The sequence below is a fragment of the Sphaerodactylus townsendi genome, linkage group LG03 (genome assembly GCF_021028975.2).
Source record: "Sphaerodactylus townsendi isolate TG3544 linkage group LG03, MPM_Stown_v2.3, whole genome shotgun sequence".
NCBI classification, from domain to species: Eukaryota; Metazoa; Chordata; class Lepidosauria; order Squamata; family Sphaerodactylidae; genus Sphaerodactylus; species Sphaerodactylus townsendi.
In genome coordinates this window covers 68,804,130-68,818,703 of record NC_059427.1, presented here as the reverse complement: position 1 = coordinate 68,818,703, position 14,574 = coordinate 68,804,130, and the positions used below count along the sequence as shown (strand labels likewise).

At 44.5% G+C, this 14,574-nt stretch overlaps 1 protein-coding gene across 3 annotated transcripts in view; it reads right to left on the bottom strand.

The window, feature by feature from the left end:
• CACNA2D2 (calcium voltage-gated channel auxiliary subunit alpha2delta 2) overlaps positions 1-14,574 on the bottom strand; it is a 719,552-nt gene that overhangs the window by 192,980 nt on the left and 511,998 nt on the right. For all 3 annotated transcript variants that reach the window (XM_048488253.1, XM_048488254.1, XM_048488255.1), the window contains one exon: positions 4,629-4,767. In XM_048488253.1, coding sequence (XP_048344210.1) covers positions 4,629-4,767 — 139 coding nt within the window. The remainder of the gene's footprint in view (positions 1-4,628; positions 4,768-14,574) is intronic.

Here is a 14,574-nt window from a genome sequence, read left to right as displayed (position 1 = left end):
AGGGGTTAGAAATTATGAACATTTTGCCCTGTTTATCCCCCTGTGGTCTCCCCCGCCTCATGATTTGCTTCATTAGCTGCTCAGCCTGGACTAACTTGGTAATAAAACTAACTGCAATTTTTTTATCCACTGATGGTGATGCAGAGAAATTATTTCATTGATGCCATTGTCTGTACATTTATGGCAGCAACAAGTCAGTATACAGATGCACGATGAACTGCGTAGTTTGGGAACAATATGAGACTTCAACAAAGCAAAGCTTCAACAAAGTAAACCAAACAGCAAGAGAGGGATTGTGTCCTGGTATTCACTTGCACTCCTCTTGCAGGTGTGGAAAGGAGACTTGGGTGTCTGTGTCAGGATTTTTAGATTCAAACAATCTACCAGGAATTGCACTAGCAGGTTAGGTGGGTAAGTTTGATTTAGCTAGCCAAGATCATTCTGTGCCTCCTACCACTGTTAGTTAGCTGGAATTAGCCTGTCTACACAAGGGTATTAACTTAAATTTCATAATGAGAACACACCTTTCCAACCTTACCGTCTAGTTGAAAGGCAATAAAAGTTAAGCTTCTATGTCGTTTTTGATTAGATTTCTAAGTGACTTAATGGAGAATTTTCAAAGCATATTAAAATCTCGTAGCTAGCAGGTACTAGAGACTTAATCATCTTGATATTCAAAGCAACCACTAAAGGGAGACCAAGAGCTATTCTTTCTAGTATGTGTTATATGTACAAGGCAGGGGAGTCTATTGAAATTCTTTCCCCTGCAATTGAAAGCAGGTGATAAGGGAAGGACTGCAGAAACTCAGCGGGCATTTGCAAACTGAAAGTCTTTGCAAGCAACCTCTGGCAAGCATGGCTGGGAAGCCCATGCCAGAAAGCTAATAGTCTAAACTGCACACATCGCCACCCACTGCTGTTTGTTCCACTTGTCTACACTATGCCTGAAGCAACATAGAAGTGAAATCAGTGCAAAATATCCTGTGGCTGCTGAAGAGGTCAGTTGCAGATATAAGTAAAAGGGCTGCGAATTATTTAATGCTGATCTACACAAACAACAGCATGTTTCATCCAGACTCAGCACACAAGAGAATGGTGTCACATCTTTTCTATGAGTGCAGGATTGCTTGCATTCCTTTCTAATAGTCTGAGTGTGTTCTAACATACATTCACCCATTACAAACAGGTATGAAATATCCTTTTAATGCTATGTATATAGGAACCTTTCTTTATTCTATGGATCATTTGGAAGGAGGAACTTCTGTTAGACTGCCATCTTATACAGTCTTTGAAAGGACCTGTAACAGCTGCCCTGCCCCCGCTCCTCCAAATATCTTGCCATTGTGATTCTTGCCTGGCTTTAATGAACACAACCAATTACAATCGCAGGCAAATTAAAGAGTTTCTGAAGCATGAGCACAGTACTGATGCATAGTGTAAGAACTGCCTTTGGTCGCCAGTGAAGCTCCCTCAAACAAGGCAAGAGCCAAGGTATAAAGAGCCTTCTAAAGCCCTTTCTTACTACCTTGGCAAGTAAAATCAAGTAGCTTTCCTTTCCTATCTTCTCACGTCAACAGAGAGACAACCCCTAGCAGGTAACAAAGACCTCAAAGTTCCCAGTGAAGATAGAAGGCCTGACTGTGACTGTTTCAGACCTAATGAAAACGAATTCGTTTCCTGCCCAGTGATGAGCTGTGCAGGGAGCACGACGCACTAATTAGACTGTAAACAGGCAGCAGCACTAAGAGCTTTCGAAAACACCTAGGGCCTATTCTCACAAGGCTGAAAATCTGTCAGAAGCATTTACACAGTGATGACTGTCCAGCGCAAAAAAAACTTCACAATGGCCAAGACGGGATACACGTCTTCACAGCAAGCCCCTTGTGACAAAAACTGAGAGTACCAGTGAACCCCAACAAAATTGGAAATCTCTCTTTCCCATCTGCACGTGTGCAAACAAATGGCTTCATGCACATCAAGTGTTTTCCCTTCAATGATCAGAATGCAGTGGAACATTTGGGCATGATTTTGAATAGACGACATATTCCTTTTCAAAATGTACTCTCATCTTTATAAAAATGTCACAGCTTGGAATTCCACGACTTGGATGCTGCAAGTCTCATAAGCAGGTGGACATTTTCACTCTTCCACCCCCTCGGTCTGCTTGCCCTAATTTAAATGCAGAGGTTTGCCAGTCTCCCAGAGACAAACAGCTGCTTTGCAGTAACCTCCATACGTATGGACCCTGATTAGTAGCAGCAAAGGACCAGGCAGAAATGCAATGTAAGCATTAGAGCACCACATGGAAATTAGTTAGGCTGCAGTAAAAGTGGTGCATACATCAAACTGTTCTGCAAAATGAGCATTTACAAAGACGAGCTTCATGCCTTTTCGTTCTAAGGCAGGAAGCAAAAATCCTAGGGAATGACAGAGACAAGGACAAAGCAGCCTCAGATGCAGCATAATGGTAGTAGTGGACACACACACTACAGCAGCCCTCAGGTGCAGCACTGTGAACCATGGGAGAAACATTCTCAGTACGGTTCCAGAGAAAATGGCTGTGCCCCATCTTAATTAGAATGGCAATCATATTTTGAAGCTGATCTCCTGAAGACAACTGCCCAGGTTAAAGCCCCTCTCTATAGCCTGCATGAGATGTGCTCTGCAAGGGAGTGTGTCTTTAATGACTCAGTCCGATCAATACCAGCTCTCAAAAAAGATCAAGCAACTGAGCTTGCCCAAGGTCATGCAGTCCACCTCAAAAGCCGTACAGTTGACCGAAGCACTGCAATAAACAGCAACAGGTGGCTTGGGTACAAGGCAGCTAGCAGTCCAAACACCGACCTACTTTAGGTGGCTTTCGAAAACAGAACTTCCACAGACCCCGAACATTTATCTGCAAGTCTTCAGCACTTCTCTGCTTGAAAAGCAAAAGAGCAGCGAAGCAGCTGGAGAGATTTCATATAATTCCAGAAAGATGGAAAGTGAAAAGATCATTTTGTTTTTTTTTAAAAAAAACTTAAAGACTTTATATATTATCCTGTAGTTGACAACATACGCTAAAGGTTGGGTTGTCATTTGCTTTTGGTGTAACAGCTGAGGCCAGGCAGTGAAGCCTTTTAAGCCCATCAATTTCAAGAGGCTTGATTGAGCCTCACTGTGTGCTGGGTTGTGGCTTAAGGGCATGATTTTAAACATTTCTCTCTATAACTTGCCCATTTTTTTTAAAAAAAAACCAAAACAAATAAATAGTCTTTGAAAGTTTTAATACAAGCCTCATGGTTTTGTGAGAGTATAAAGCAATCAAATTTTGAAATGCATGAGTTTTGGAAACATGGAATTCAAAAATTTGCATTTGGCACTTGCTTTTCCACTTTTCCGGATACATTATCAAGCTTCTGCTTCCACCATGCACCAATATCAGCAAGTAGCACACTACAGTCAAGCCACTCTGTTCCTTTTCTGCAGGATCACCAGTCAGGGACCATAGATAGCTTTTCCTCTTGGCCCCTACCCTACAGCTTTCTGCAACAGATCAAGCCTTTACACCTGCAGTTCCTGAGGCAGAAAGGGTGGCTGAGACTTACCTTGGCTGCCATTGCTGCTTGGGAGTGGGGCAGGGTGAGGGGCAGGCTTTGATGGCTTCTTCCGCCCACCCTCCCTCATTGGTCTGAGTTTTTTGCATTGCACTCTAATTGCATTGGTTTTGTTGTTTTTCAATTTCATCTGACAGCCTGGTGGGTTGCTCATGGGAACTGATCCGTTCAGGGGAGGAGGAGCCTGCATGTCAGTCTGCCTCATTTGGTGGGGGCTCCATAAGAGGTCTGGGGGGTGGAGCAAGTCTGTGGACCATGTGCTCAGGAAGGCCTGGTGGTGGCTCACACCCCCTGGCAGCAAAGGGAGGTCATCCAGAGGCCAGCACCCAGGTGGCTCCCACTATCTTGCTGGTCTGGGTATTGGTGTTTTCCACCAAGTATCAGGTTAGGTTACAACTGGGGGACGTGCTGCCCAGTGGCCACTGGGGAGAGCAGACAAGCTGCCCAGTGCTGGATCTGTTCCCTATTCTGTGCCTCTGCTTCCTTTAGCCTGCATACTAACAAACGGGCTGTGGCCAAATCTTATTCCACACACTTGGTTATCTGTGTCTTCTGTTCTGCACCCTCAACCTCCTTTTTCTCTCATCAGGTGGGAATATGGTGTTTCTCTCATAGACCTGCTTGAGAGGGTGTCTCATCCATACAGTTGGGAAGGATTGCTACCTAATATAACACTCTGCTGCAAGACAGAACAATCCATTCACCAGCCCCCTGCCAATCATCCTGAATAACCAAGCAGCTGACTGCCAAAAGCAGAGAACAGGCGTGACACATTAAGATGCCCTGCCTAGAACAGACCCAACCTCAAGCACACGAGGCAAACATCTTTGTGGTTTTTGGTAACCTTTGAGCAGGGCTGCATTGGAAAGAGAGGCATATCTGATCTAGCTCAGCTGAAGTTTGTCTGTTACTGTGATGCAAGGATAAAAGAATCCCAGTCCAAGTGCCGTGTAGCAAGCTTCTTTGGCAAATATTAAGGATTTTCTCCAGTTTTAAAACACAGAGCTCTGTGAAAAGATGGGGGTGACTCACAGCCTTTGTAGATGTCTGTTGGTATCTGTACAGCAGCATAAGAGTAGTTAACTTTCGTTTTAAAGTGTGCATCATCTACGAATTCCAGCTTCAGGGAGTTGGACGGTTCGCTTTCAATTTCTTCTCCCTCTAGACCATCCTGGGAAAAGAAAAGAGGGCATACCATAAACATTCAGGCTGGTTTTAGAAAGCAACAGTCACTGAGACAGTGTGGCAGGTGGAACTGGGTGACTGCTACTTACTGGCAACCAAAGAAAGAACTACCAGGTAGTGTAAGACTTTAATGGTTTTATTTTAAAATGTATTAGAATAGTAATTTCCATCTGAAGAGTAACATTTCTCAGTCCACAGATAGACTAAGGTGGATTCTGCACAGCAAAATAATAATAGTTTGCATCAGTTATTTTTGAATTTGGGTCCATTTTATTCAATTTTTGTCCTTTGCACAGGTGCCCATTTTCTGTGAAGGAACTGAGTTGAAGTCGGGGGAATCATTTGTTTTCTTCCAGCCCCTTTGCACGAACCTGCTAATATTTTTACAATGCAAATGCAGCTATGCAGGCGCAAACATCCCATTTTTCCTGCACTCTGACTGGCTGTTCCATCACCACAGCCACCCTTCTGTTCAGTCCTGCCCTCTGCTAAGAAACACTTCCGACTGGTGAAGAATCTACAGCAAGACCGGGAGTCCAAACAGGATCTCCCCCTCTCATTTCTCCAGCATGGAAAAAAGGTTTAGGGCATTGAAACCATGACACATGTAAACATGAAGCATGCAACCCCCCTTAATGTTGTCATATACAAAATAACAAAATCTGTCCAAAAAAGGAGTAAAGCAATATGTCCCCTCACTTACACAGGTGTACATCTGCCAAGGTACGTGCTTTGTGCACCCAAAAAATAAAACTGAGAAAAGGAAACAGAGCCATTCAGGGATGTGTGTGGGGAAAAATGGCACCTGGGCCCTGCCCCCATGGGCCCCACCTCTTGCAAAGCCCCCCTACAGAGTCCTACCCCTCGCAGAGTCCCACCCCCGCCTACTTTATTTCAGCCAGCAGCCGGCTGACAAAACAGCCTGCTCTGGCTTCCGGGGCCTGGCTGGTGGGGCAGGGTGGGGTAAGAGGGGTGAGGGGTATGGGGGCACCTCCCCCACGAAGCTGCTCATGGAGCCCCACCCCACCCACTTACTTTATTTCAGCCAGCAGCTGGCTGACCAAACAGCCTGCTCCAGCTACCAGGACCTGGCTGGTAAGGTGGGGTGGGTGAGGGGGGATGGGTGAGGGGGATGGGGTGCCCCCCATGGAGCCCTACTCCCCACCCACTTTATTTCAGCTGGTTGCCAGCTGAAAAAACAGCCTGCTCCGGCCGCGGACCCTGGCTGGTGGGGTGGATGAGGTGGAGCAGGGCAGGGGGTGATTTCTGCCCCCTACCTGACCACAGTGGCATATGCCCAGGGCAAGCCCCCCACCCCGCCCCATTATCACTACACCACTGGAGTCATTACTTGCAATATGAATCCATCCCTGTACACATTTGGGTGAAATGGTGCTCACAGTCACTGCAGTGTGGGAAAAACATGCTTGGGGGACGTCTTGGAAATGGTGGGCTACCACTCCGGCCAGCAGATTAGCAGAAATGAAAGTGACCTGACATAAGGTGGGAGAACAGTGGGAGGGAAAAATAAAGTGGTTGGGTGCCTGCGCCATTTTGAAAAACCGAGGTTGTGGGAAATATAATGGGCCAATCCTGCTTTGGAGAAGGGACCCATGTGAAGAACTTCCACAAACTGGGATATTTCCCTTCATCAACCTGTTATATTTCTACCGTGCAGAATCCACCTAACTGAATGAGAAATTGCTTAAAACAACTTTAATATAAACAGCTCGACATCTTGTACAGCAGTCTTTAAGCCTTCTTCTAGAACTAATTATGTGGTCTTATGGAAATTTTACAAATTACCAGTTCCTTTATGCTGCAAAATGCAAGAACTATCTCTAAATTGTAAACTCCAGTGTTACAAAGACAGCAGTGGATCAGATAAATTCATGGTTAACTCTCCTTCCTGAGTACATCTGTATTACGTTCATGCTGAGACAACCCACATGTATATCCAATTTTTCTTACAAGAAATCTTTAAGGTGGGTCATTATTACAATAATCTCCCTATTAAGGACAGAGAGTCGAAGTTAAGAGGCCTAAGGCTATCTAGTTAGTACATGACTGAGTTCAAGTTTGAACAGCAGATGTCCCACTCTGAGCTCATGCTCTTAACCATTACAATACACCAGTATCAGTGCTTCTCTCACAGGCAACAGACCTGTCCCATTCCCCAGGGTGCGGGTTGCTGGGAAACCAGGGCATTTATGCTTGCAAGCCCTTTCTCAAGTTAACACCATAGCAACAGAAGCAGCGGGAGTGGTGGATAAAAATGGCTGGGTCTGGAAGAGCTGCTAAATCTTTTTTAAACGCACAATTTCTAAATCAGGTAGATGAGATTTGTAAAGCACGCTGGTTGAGAAGGTGTACTGATTCCTGGCTCATTTCTCGGTTCTGTTTAACCTTGCCTTTCTGTTTTCAGCAGCGCGGCAGGTATTAAATCAGACAAAAACCCCTTGAAAATCAATTAGCAGCAAAAGGCGACTATCAAAGAACAAATTAAAACCGAGTGGAGCTTAGTGCTCTGTCAATAAGCAATGCAAACAATATTTAATTATGGTAGAAAGATGGCAAACTCCCCTCTGCTGAAGCTGGGATGTGCACCTGCTCTTTCACATGCCACTTCTCCCTCCCTTCTCTACACAGGTTGCCACAGCACTGGCAGGCAGATCTAACCAAGGGCTCTTTTGTTCTTCACAAGGAGATTTACTCTGTGTGAGAGTAAGAAAAAATGTTTCCTTCTTGGAGCTACAGAACTGAGAAATCATTCTCTCCTCATGTTGGCAGAAACGCATGCTGCTGGGGAGAGCAGGATTCCTGCTTCTGGATCCAGTTTTCCCAGAACCATCCTTATATAAAACCTGCTGGAAAATAGCGGTAGCTGGCAGAGGAGAGCAAATAGAAAAGCTACCTCTTCCCTCTCCCTCCCCACCTCAGTTTTCTTTTCTCTGCTGAAAATGCCTTCACTTGAAGATAAGCAGCTGTTGGGATTTTTGTTACATGCTTGGTGCAACACATAATAATTTATACCTAGAGATGGCTTCCAAAAGAATTAGACAAATTTACAGAGGATAGGTTTATTAGCCATGATAGATAAATTTAATCTTCAAGTTCAAATGGCGCATACTTCTGAATGCAGATGCTGGGGACAGACACCGGGGGAGGGGGGGGAGGGGACTCCTTCATGTACTGCCAGTAAGCTCCCAAAGACATATCAGGAGCACACCTCTGTCTTATCGCCAGCAGGCTGGAAGTCTGAAATGGCTTAAAGGTGCTGAGAGGTCTTCCTGGTGGGAATGGCTCCTGCTGCATCAATGCCAGGCACCATTGCCACAGAAACAGAAATAATGTGTAAACTCTTGCAAAAGGTAGAGATCTGGCAGGGGATAGCAGTGACAGAACTCAAGAGGATCTTGCATTTACCAAAGGGAGGAGAGGAAGGAGGCTTGGTCTAAGGGGACTAGCCAGCTTATGGTAGTTTCCTCAAATCACCCAAAAGAAACCCATTTTACTCCCAAACATAAATGTGATGGCCAAAAGGGCCATAATAAGGTGATGTACCGGTTCTTAGAGTTCTTCTGGCCATCACTTTTGTACATCTGGCTTGATATGGCAGTGAGCCTCTGGCAGCCCCCACCCTATTGTTAGCCACGTTGCCATGTGAGAACATAATATAGGACTTTATCAGTACAATGCCCTGTTCTCAAGAGGTATGCGCTTCCAGCATGTATTAGTCCTCTTGAACTCTACCAGCCCATATCCTGAAATGACCCTCTTGAAAACATGTGGACCCTGAGTGTTGAGGGCACATGAAGTTCTTTGTATAAACCAGCCTCTCTTGAGAGATGTTTGTGGTTGAGTATACTATTCCAAGTACCTCTTACAAGGCAGTCAAGTCATACCATATTTAATACACTTTAAAATCTGTCTACAATTCTCAGTCTTGACAAATGCTTTCCATCGGATTTCAAATTCCAGTTTGAAGAAACCCTGCAAACTCCAGCTGTCTTTTCACCCTTTGAAGTGTTACACAGCCATTGCTCTTGAGGAATACTACACTTGGCAGAAGCCCACTGGGTACTTGCTCCCACAGGGTCCAGGACAGCCCCCAGGGAAATGTACAAGAAGTGACTGTTCATTTAGAGCATTCTGGTGGGAACCTGTCTGCAACAAGGCCAGGCTGTTCAGAAATGCATTACGACTAATGCACTAAAATTGCATTGAAGACAAAGTACTGATTTGAAAATCCTTTTCTCACACTCTGGCTGTGATGTGCTGAGGTTAAATAGGCCCTTGGTTTTCACAGTTATAAAGTGCACTGAAGAAGCACCTTGTATTTAACATGAAAACTAAGTGTAAACAATTTGAAAGCTTGAAAGGATCACAACTCCATTTTTTTCACTAATTCCCATGACCCTGCCTTCTAGGGACCTTTTCTGGCAGAGGGGCACTCCCCCCCCTCCCAGGAGGAAACCCCAGAATAAAGAAAACCAGTCCAGCTCCTCTTACAAAGGATCCTGTCATTTTTTTCATGATTGTAATTCAGCACGTCATATATCATCAACACTTCTCAGGTGGCGTGTGCAGCATAGCACAGTGGTGACAAATTCTCCACAAATGACAGGAGAAAGTGGCTCAAGAAACCCAAGAGATGTCGAGATTAGGCATTATAATGATGCTACTTAGATTGAACAGTTGACATGACTTTTCAAAGACTTATTCATCAGTTCTTGGGACCTGATCAATCATCCCTTTACTCTTGCATTTCTCGGCCACAGTGTTATCTTTAGTTCCAGCTGGAACCAGCATATACAACACTTACTGTTTCACTGCCCTGAGAAATGTGGGATTAACAGTAAATCCTCACAAGAGTCAGATTGGCTTCAAGGAACTGAGTGATTTAGGTCATGTGGTGTGTGGGTAGGGCCTACTGTGGCCACTGCCCTGGAAGACTGACAAACCAGTATGATATATCTTACCCTACAACAACCCCAAATGAGACACATCTTGGATTATTATAACTACTTCTTATTACATTCCATGGTTTGAGTTAGTTCTGTCTTCAGTGGAAAGACCAATCTATTAGTATACAGTGGATCACTACTTGACAGGAGGCCTTTCACAATCTCCAAATAGCCATTCTTGTACCTGGAACCATGGCTATCAGTGCTCTGGTTTGTTCAAAGAAATACTTTCAGCTCTGATTTAGGCTTCATGCTCTCCCAAGTCTATGATGGGGCACTTTATTATTCAGCAGGCAGTTCCAACCAACTAAATCAGATTTTCCATAGAGGAGAAAAAAGTTTTGTCAGCAAATTGGGTCATATGGAACATACAAATATCATTTAATTGATGTTTTGATAAATTATCAGGAACCAGTGGAGGAACGCGATGTGCAATCACAATGATGGGGTCCCCTGCTGCATTTTATTACTTCAGGTTTATGAAGTAGTATCATCAGGATTATTAAGTTTGGTAGAAGTCCAGTGCTGACCATATGTCTCCTTGTCATGAGGAAATGGTGAGATCCCTTCAGAACTCAGCTGTGTGGGTTGTGTATGTACCAGAAGATAGGAGGGCCTAGTGGACAGCTCATCAGATTTCCACCTACCATTGAATACATCAGCCCAGAGGTGTAGGGCTTATAGGGACACGGGGTCACCCATGTCCCTGGACACAGACCTTTCTGTCAAATGTGGAGGCGCCCCCCACATGACAAAACAGTGTGCGCCCCAGCCACGTGCCACTGAGTCCCGCCCCCTGCAGGAGGCATGGCTCTGTGGCAGGTGGCCATGGCACCCACCCGGCCACCTGCTGCCATCGAGCCCCGCCCCCCAGCCTCCATGCAGGCTGGCTTTTGCCCGCCCCAGGTCCTGAGGATGGCAGGAGCCGACCTGCAGAGAGGCGAGGGTGGGGCTCAGTCCAAGCCTTGCCCCGCCCCACCCCTGGGCATGGGAGCGGATGCGCCCAGGTGAGTTGTTGCCCCTGGGTGCCATTTCCCCTTGATACGCTTCTGCATCAGCCTCACACCCCACGAGGCTGCTTGAAACTGCAAGGGTGGCTTCCCAAATGGGGAAGGTTTCCACTGCACAAATAGCAGGAATTGTTGCCATGGTAACTAGAATTGCATCCGAACTCTCATGAGAGGCAGCAATCTCATGAGAGTTTTGTTTGCTTCCCAGGCATGCAAGCTTGTCAAACATTACTTGATGAGGGCTGAGGAAGGCTAGAGAGGAGGAACTCTGACTGCAGAGGAGGAGCAGGAGCTAGTGTTACACAGCAGTTAGCATTGGACTTGGAAGATTTGGGTTCAGATTCCACTGGGTGACCTGGGCCACACTCTTTCAGCTTAACCCACATGAGGTAATTGTGAGGGTAAAATAGAACAGTCAGATCTCAGAAGCTAACCAAGGTTGGCCCAGGTTGGTAATTGGATGGGAGACCACCAAGGAATGCCAAGGCTATTGTGTAGAGGAGGACAATGGCAAACCACCTGTTAGTTTCTTGCCTTGAAAAAAGGAAGAAATAAGGGACAAAGTAAAATTACTATGTGTTCTTTTTTAGTAATGATTAAATAAGACATATTATTTCGATATGCAACTAATAGATTTAATTATAGAGGGGAAGTCAGAGAGAGGGAAGGGAAGGGGAGAAGGGGGATTAGAGGGTGGGGGGTTTAATGATTACAGGAGTAGACAAATCTATGTATTAGATATTAAAGTTTTTATGTGTTATATGGAGTAGTGGGCCAAACTGCTTGCATTTATTTAGTATTATTATCCTGATTATTATTTGCAAATCTGTAAAAGCGGCATGTCGACTTTTGTCTTGTTTGAAATGCAATACATTTTTTAAAAAAGAAAATGCCATGCAGATGTGCATCTTAGACTGTCAGGATTGGAAGCAGTCTCAGCTGCTTTCTTTTAGCTTTAGTACTCCAACAAGAAGTGCTGAAGAAGCTGCCGTCTCAGTCTGCAAGTCTTTAGGGTGTGCTTGGCTTGGGGAGTTGGTGGCAGAGGCCCTCAAGCAATGACCAGCTGGGGCCCCCAAGCAATGACCAGCCAAGGTTATCGAGCAGCTGGGCAGGCCCAAGTGGCGATGATTTTATTCATGTTTCTTATTTGTGATGCTATGATTAATTATGTTTTTGCTGTTTATGAATGTTGTTGTTCGTCGCCCTGAGCCCTACGGGGGAGGGCGGGATACAAATCGAAAAATAAAATAAAATAAATCTGGGGAACATGGTGTGCATCTGCAAGAAAGTCTTCTGCAGTGATTTTGCTGACTCAGAGGCCACAGAAATTTCTGTATAAGTACAACCGTCCTCCTGCCTCTTATATGAGGCATGATTATTCATGAAACAGCCACTACAACACATGTGCATACAAACAGAGGCATAACTATAAGGGGGCGGAGGCAGTACACCCTGCACTGGGTGCACGTTGGGGGGGAATGGAAAATTGCGCCCAACCCCACCCCCTTCCCTCTCACATTGCCTTGTCAGGCCTGCCTCTGCCCCACCAGCCTGGCCCATTTTCAGCTGGCAGAAAGCGGTTTTCAGCCGGCAGAAAAGGTAAAGGGGGGCAGGGGGGGCTGCAGGAAGGCGGCACACAGGTGTAATTTTGCCCTGGGTGCCATTTTCTCCCCCTACATCCCTGCATACAAATGAGGCTTGCCATTGTGTTCCTTCTTTCCTTCTGTCTCAGGTGATTGGGACTGAAGGAACAAGAAATATAGAAAAGACTACAGTAGTGGTGGTCTTAATTGCCCAAAGCAACTGTTGGTAGAGTTTGGGATAGAGGGGGAAACTAATATGGTCCATCCCGAAAATTGGAAAGGGTGGTTTCCAAAATTCAGACTCAGGACTGAACACTAATGAGCATATGCTTCCTACCCCAGCAGAGGCAAATGTTGAGGTCAGAGCCCTTGTGCCTGCTGTGCCCCTCTGCCTGTTGACTGAATGTCGGGAGAGGTCACATGTGGATGGCTACTCAGACACTTGAGCCATTCTACTGCAATAATGCTTTTTCCATCTGCTTACTTCTCCTATTCCACTCCCTACATGGCCATGAGCATTTGATAAAGAATTCCAGAAAACCCAAGTCTGCTGTGCCTGCATCCTACCTAGCGATTATCTATAGGCATGTCACCATCACCCATCAGCTTTTTCCCAAAATGCTTTTGGTTAAGTTATTACATAACTGTTATCACTGTCTTCATTTACAAAAGGCATGCCCTCTCTAGCATACCACTAGTACTACTGTTGCAGGTTTCCACCAGTTTCCCTGTTGACAGCATGAAGGATTATAGAGCTGGGTTCTACCGCAGGAGTCCCTTTCAAAAAAAAAAGGTACTGTGTTACAACCTTCCAGACTTTTGATACAGATGCCGAGTTTAGCAAGGAGTTTACATACTGCAGTTAGTAGTTTTGCAATTTCATATTTGAGTTCTCTCAGAATCCTCAGATGAATGCCATCTGGTCCTGGTGACATATTACTCTTTCATTTATTTGCTCTAAAGCACTTCTTCTGACACATCAATTTATGACAATTTCTCTGGAGCTGGTATCTCCCTGATGTCATCTATAGTGAAGATTGATGCAAAAATTTCCTCTTCCATAGGTTCTCAGCATTGACCATAACTTTCTTTAATATGCTTTTACTCTGTAATGGTCTAATGGTTTCAGTCATTTTCTAGTAGACTTTCTGCTTTTGATCTATGTTGGAAAAAAAGAGAGCATTATGGTTTTTGAGCTACTCTCAAAATATGCTTGGATGACTGCCCTCACTATAGATACACATTGCCAAAGCCTGCCCTTCTTTTGGTCATTCTTACTTGAGAATAACATCTCTTTTAAGATTTTTTCCCCAGCCATTGGTAGCCTCCTTTCACTACTGTATTCATGTTAGGTTTCTTTTAAACTGCTGGCAGTCTTTTTTTTAAAAAAAAAATGAGATGAATGCTTATTTAGATTCAGGGTTGTGGTATACTATTGTATAGTTCACATGCAAGTTGTAATCATTTTTATCTTTGCAATGATTCCTTTTCAATTTTGTTTCCTCAAAATGGAAACTTCCTGAGAATTTAAAGCAGAAAGGTTTGTATGTGATACTGAGGGCTAGAAATCTTTTGAGCGAGGAATCTTTGAAAAAACCATTAACAGCTAAAATCTCCTTGGTGATAGTGTCTTTCTGTGACATCGAAATGGAGACATTGTCTTCGTATGACCTGTATTTCTTGACTATAGTAGTTACAATCTTTTTTAAAAAGGAGTTAAAATGATAGTACATGGAGAAATCAGGACTGCATGTCAGTTTCTTTTCAGCTTTTATGCACAGCAGTTTCAAGATTTGGGACAGAAGTACAGTTGGACAATTTATTTTATTTTACTTCATTTATATCCCACCTTTCTTTCAGATGGGGACCAAAGGAGTTTACATCATTCTCCTCTCTTCCATTTATCCTCGCAACTGCAATCTGGACAGATAGCTTAGCTGAAAGGGTACGACTGACCCAGGGTTACCCATAAAGCATCCCTGGTGGTGGTGGTGGGGGGGGGGAGGTATTCAAGGTTGGCTTGAATGCTACACTACATTGAGTGCCATCAATTATTTTTATGGAGATAAATCTAAATTTTGCATATACATTTCTTGACCAATCATCTGTGAAATTAAGAACATCATTTTTTCTTACATGCCTCTTTGTTTCTAGTTCTTTTATGCTTTCCCACCACGTGTGTGCATATGCTATCATGAGTAGGGTTGCTAGTCCTAGTTGGCTTCTCAGCAGG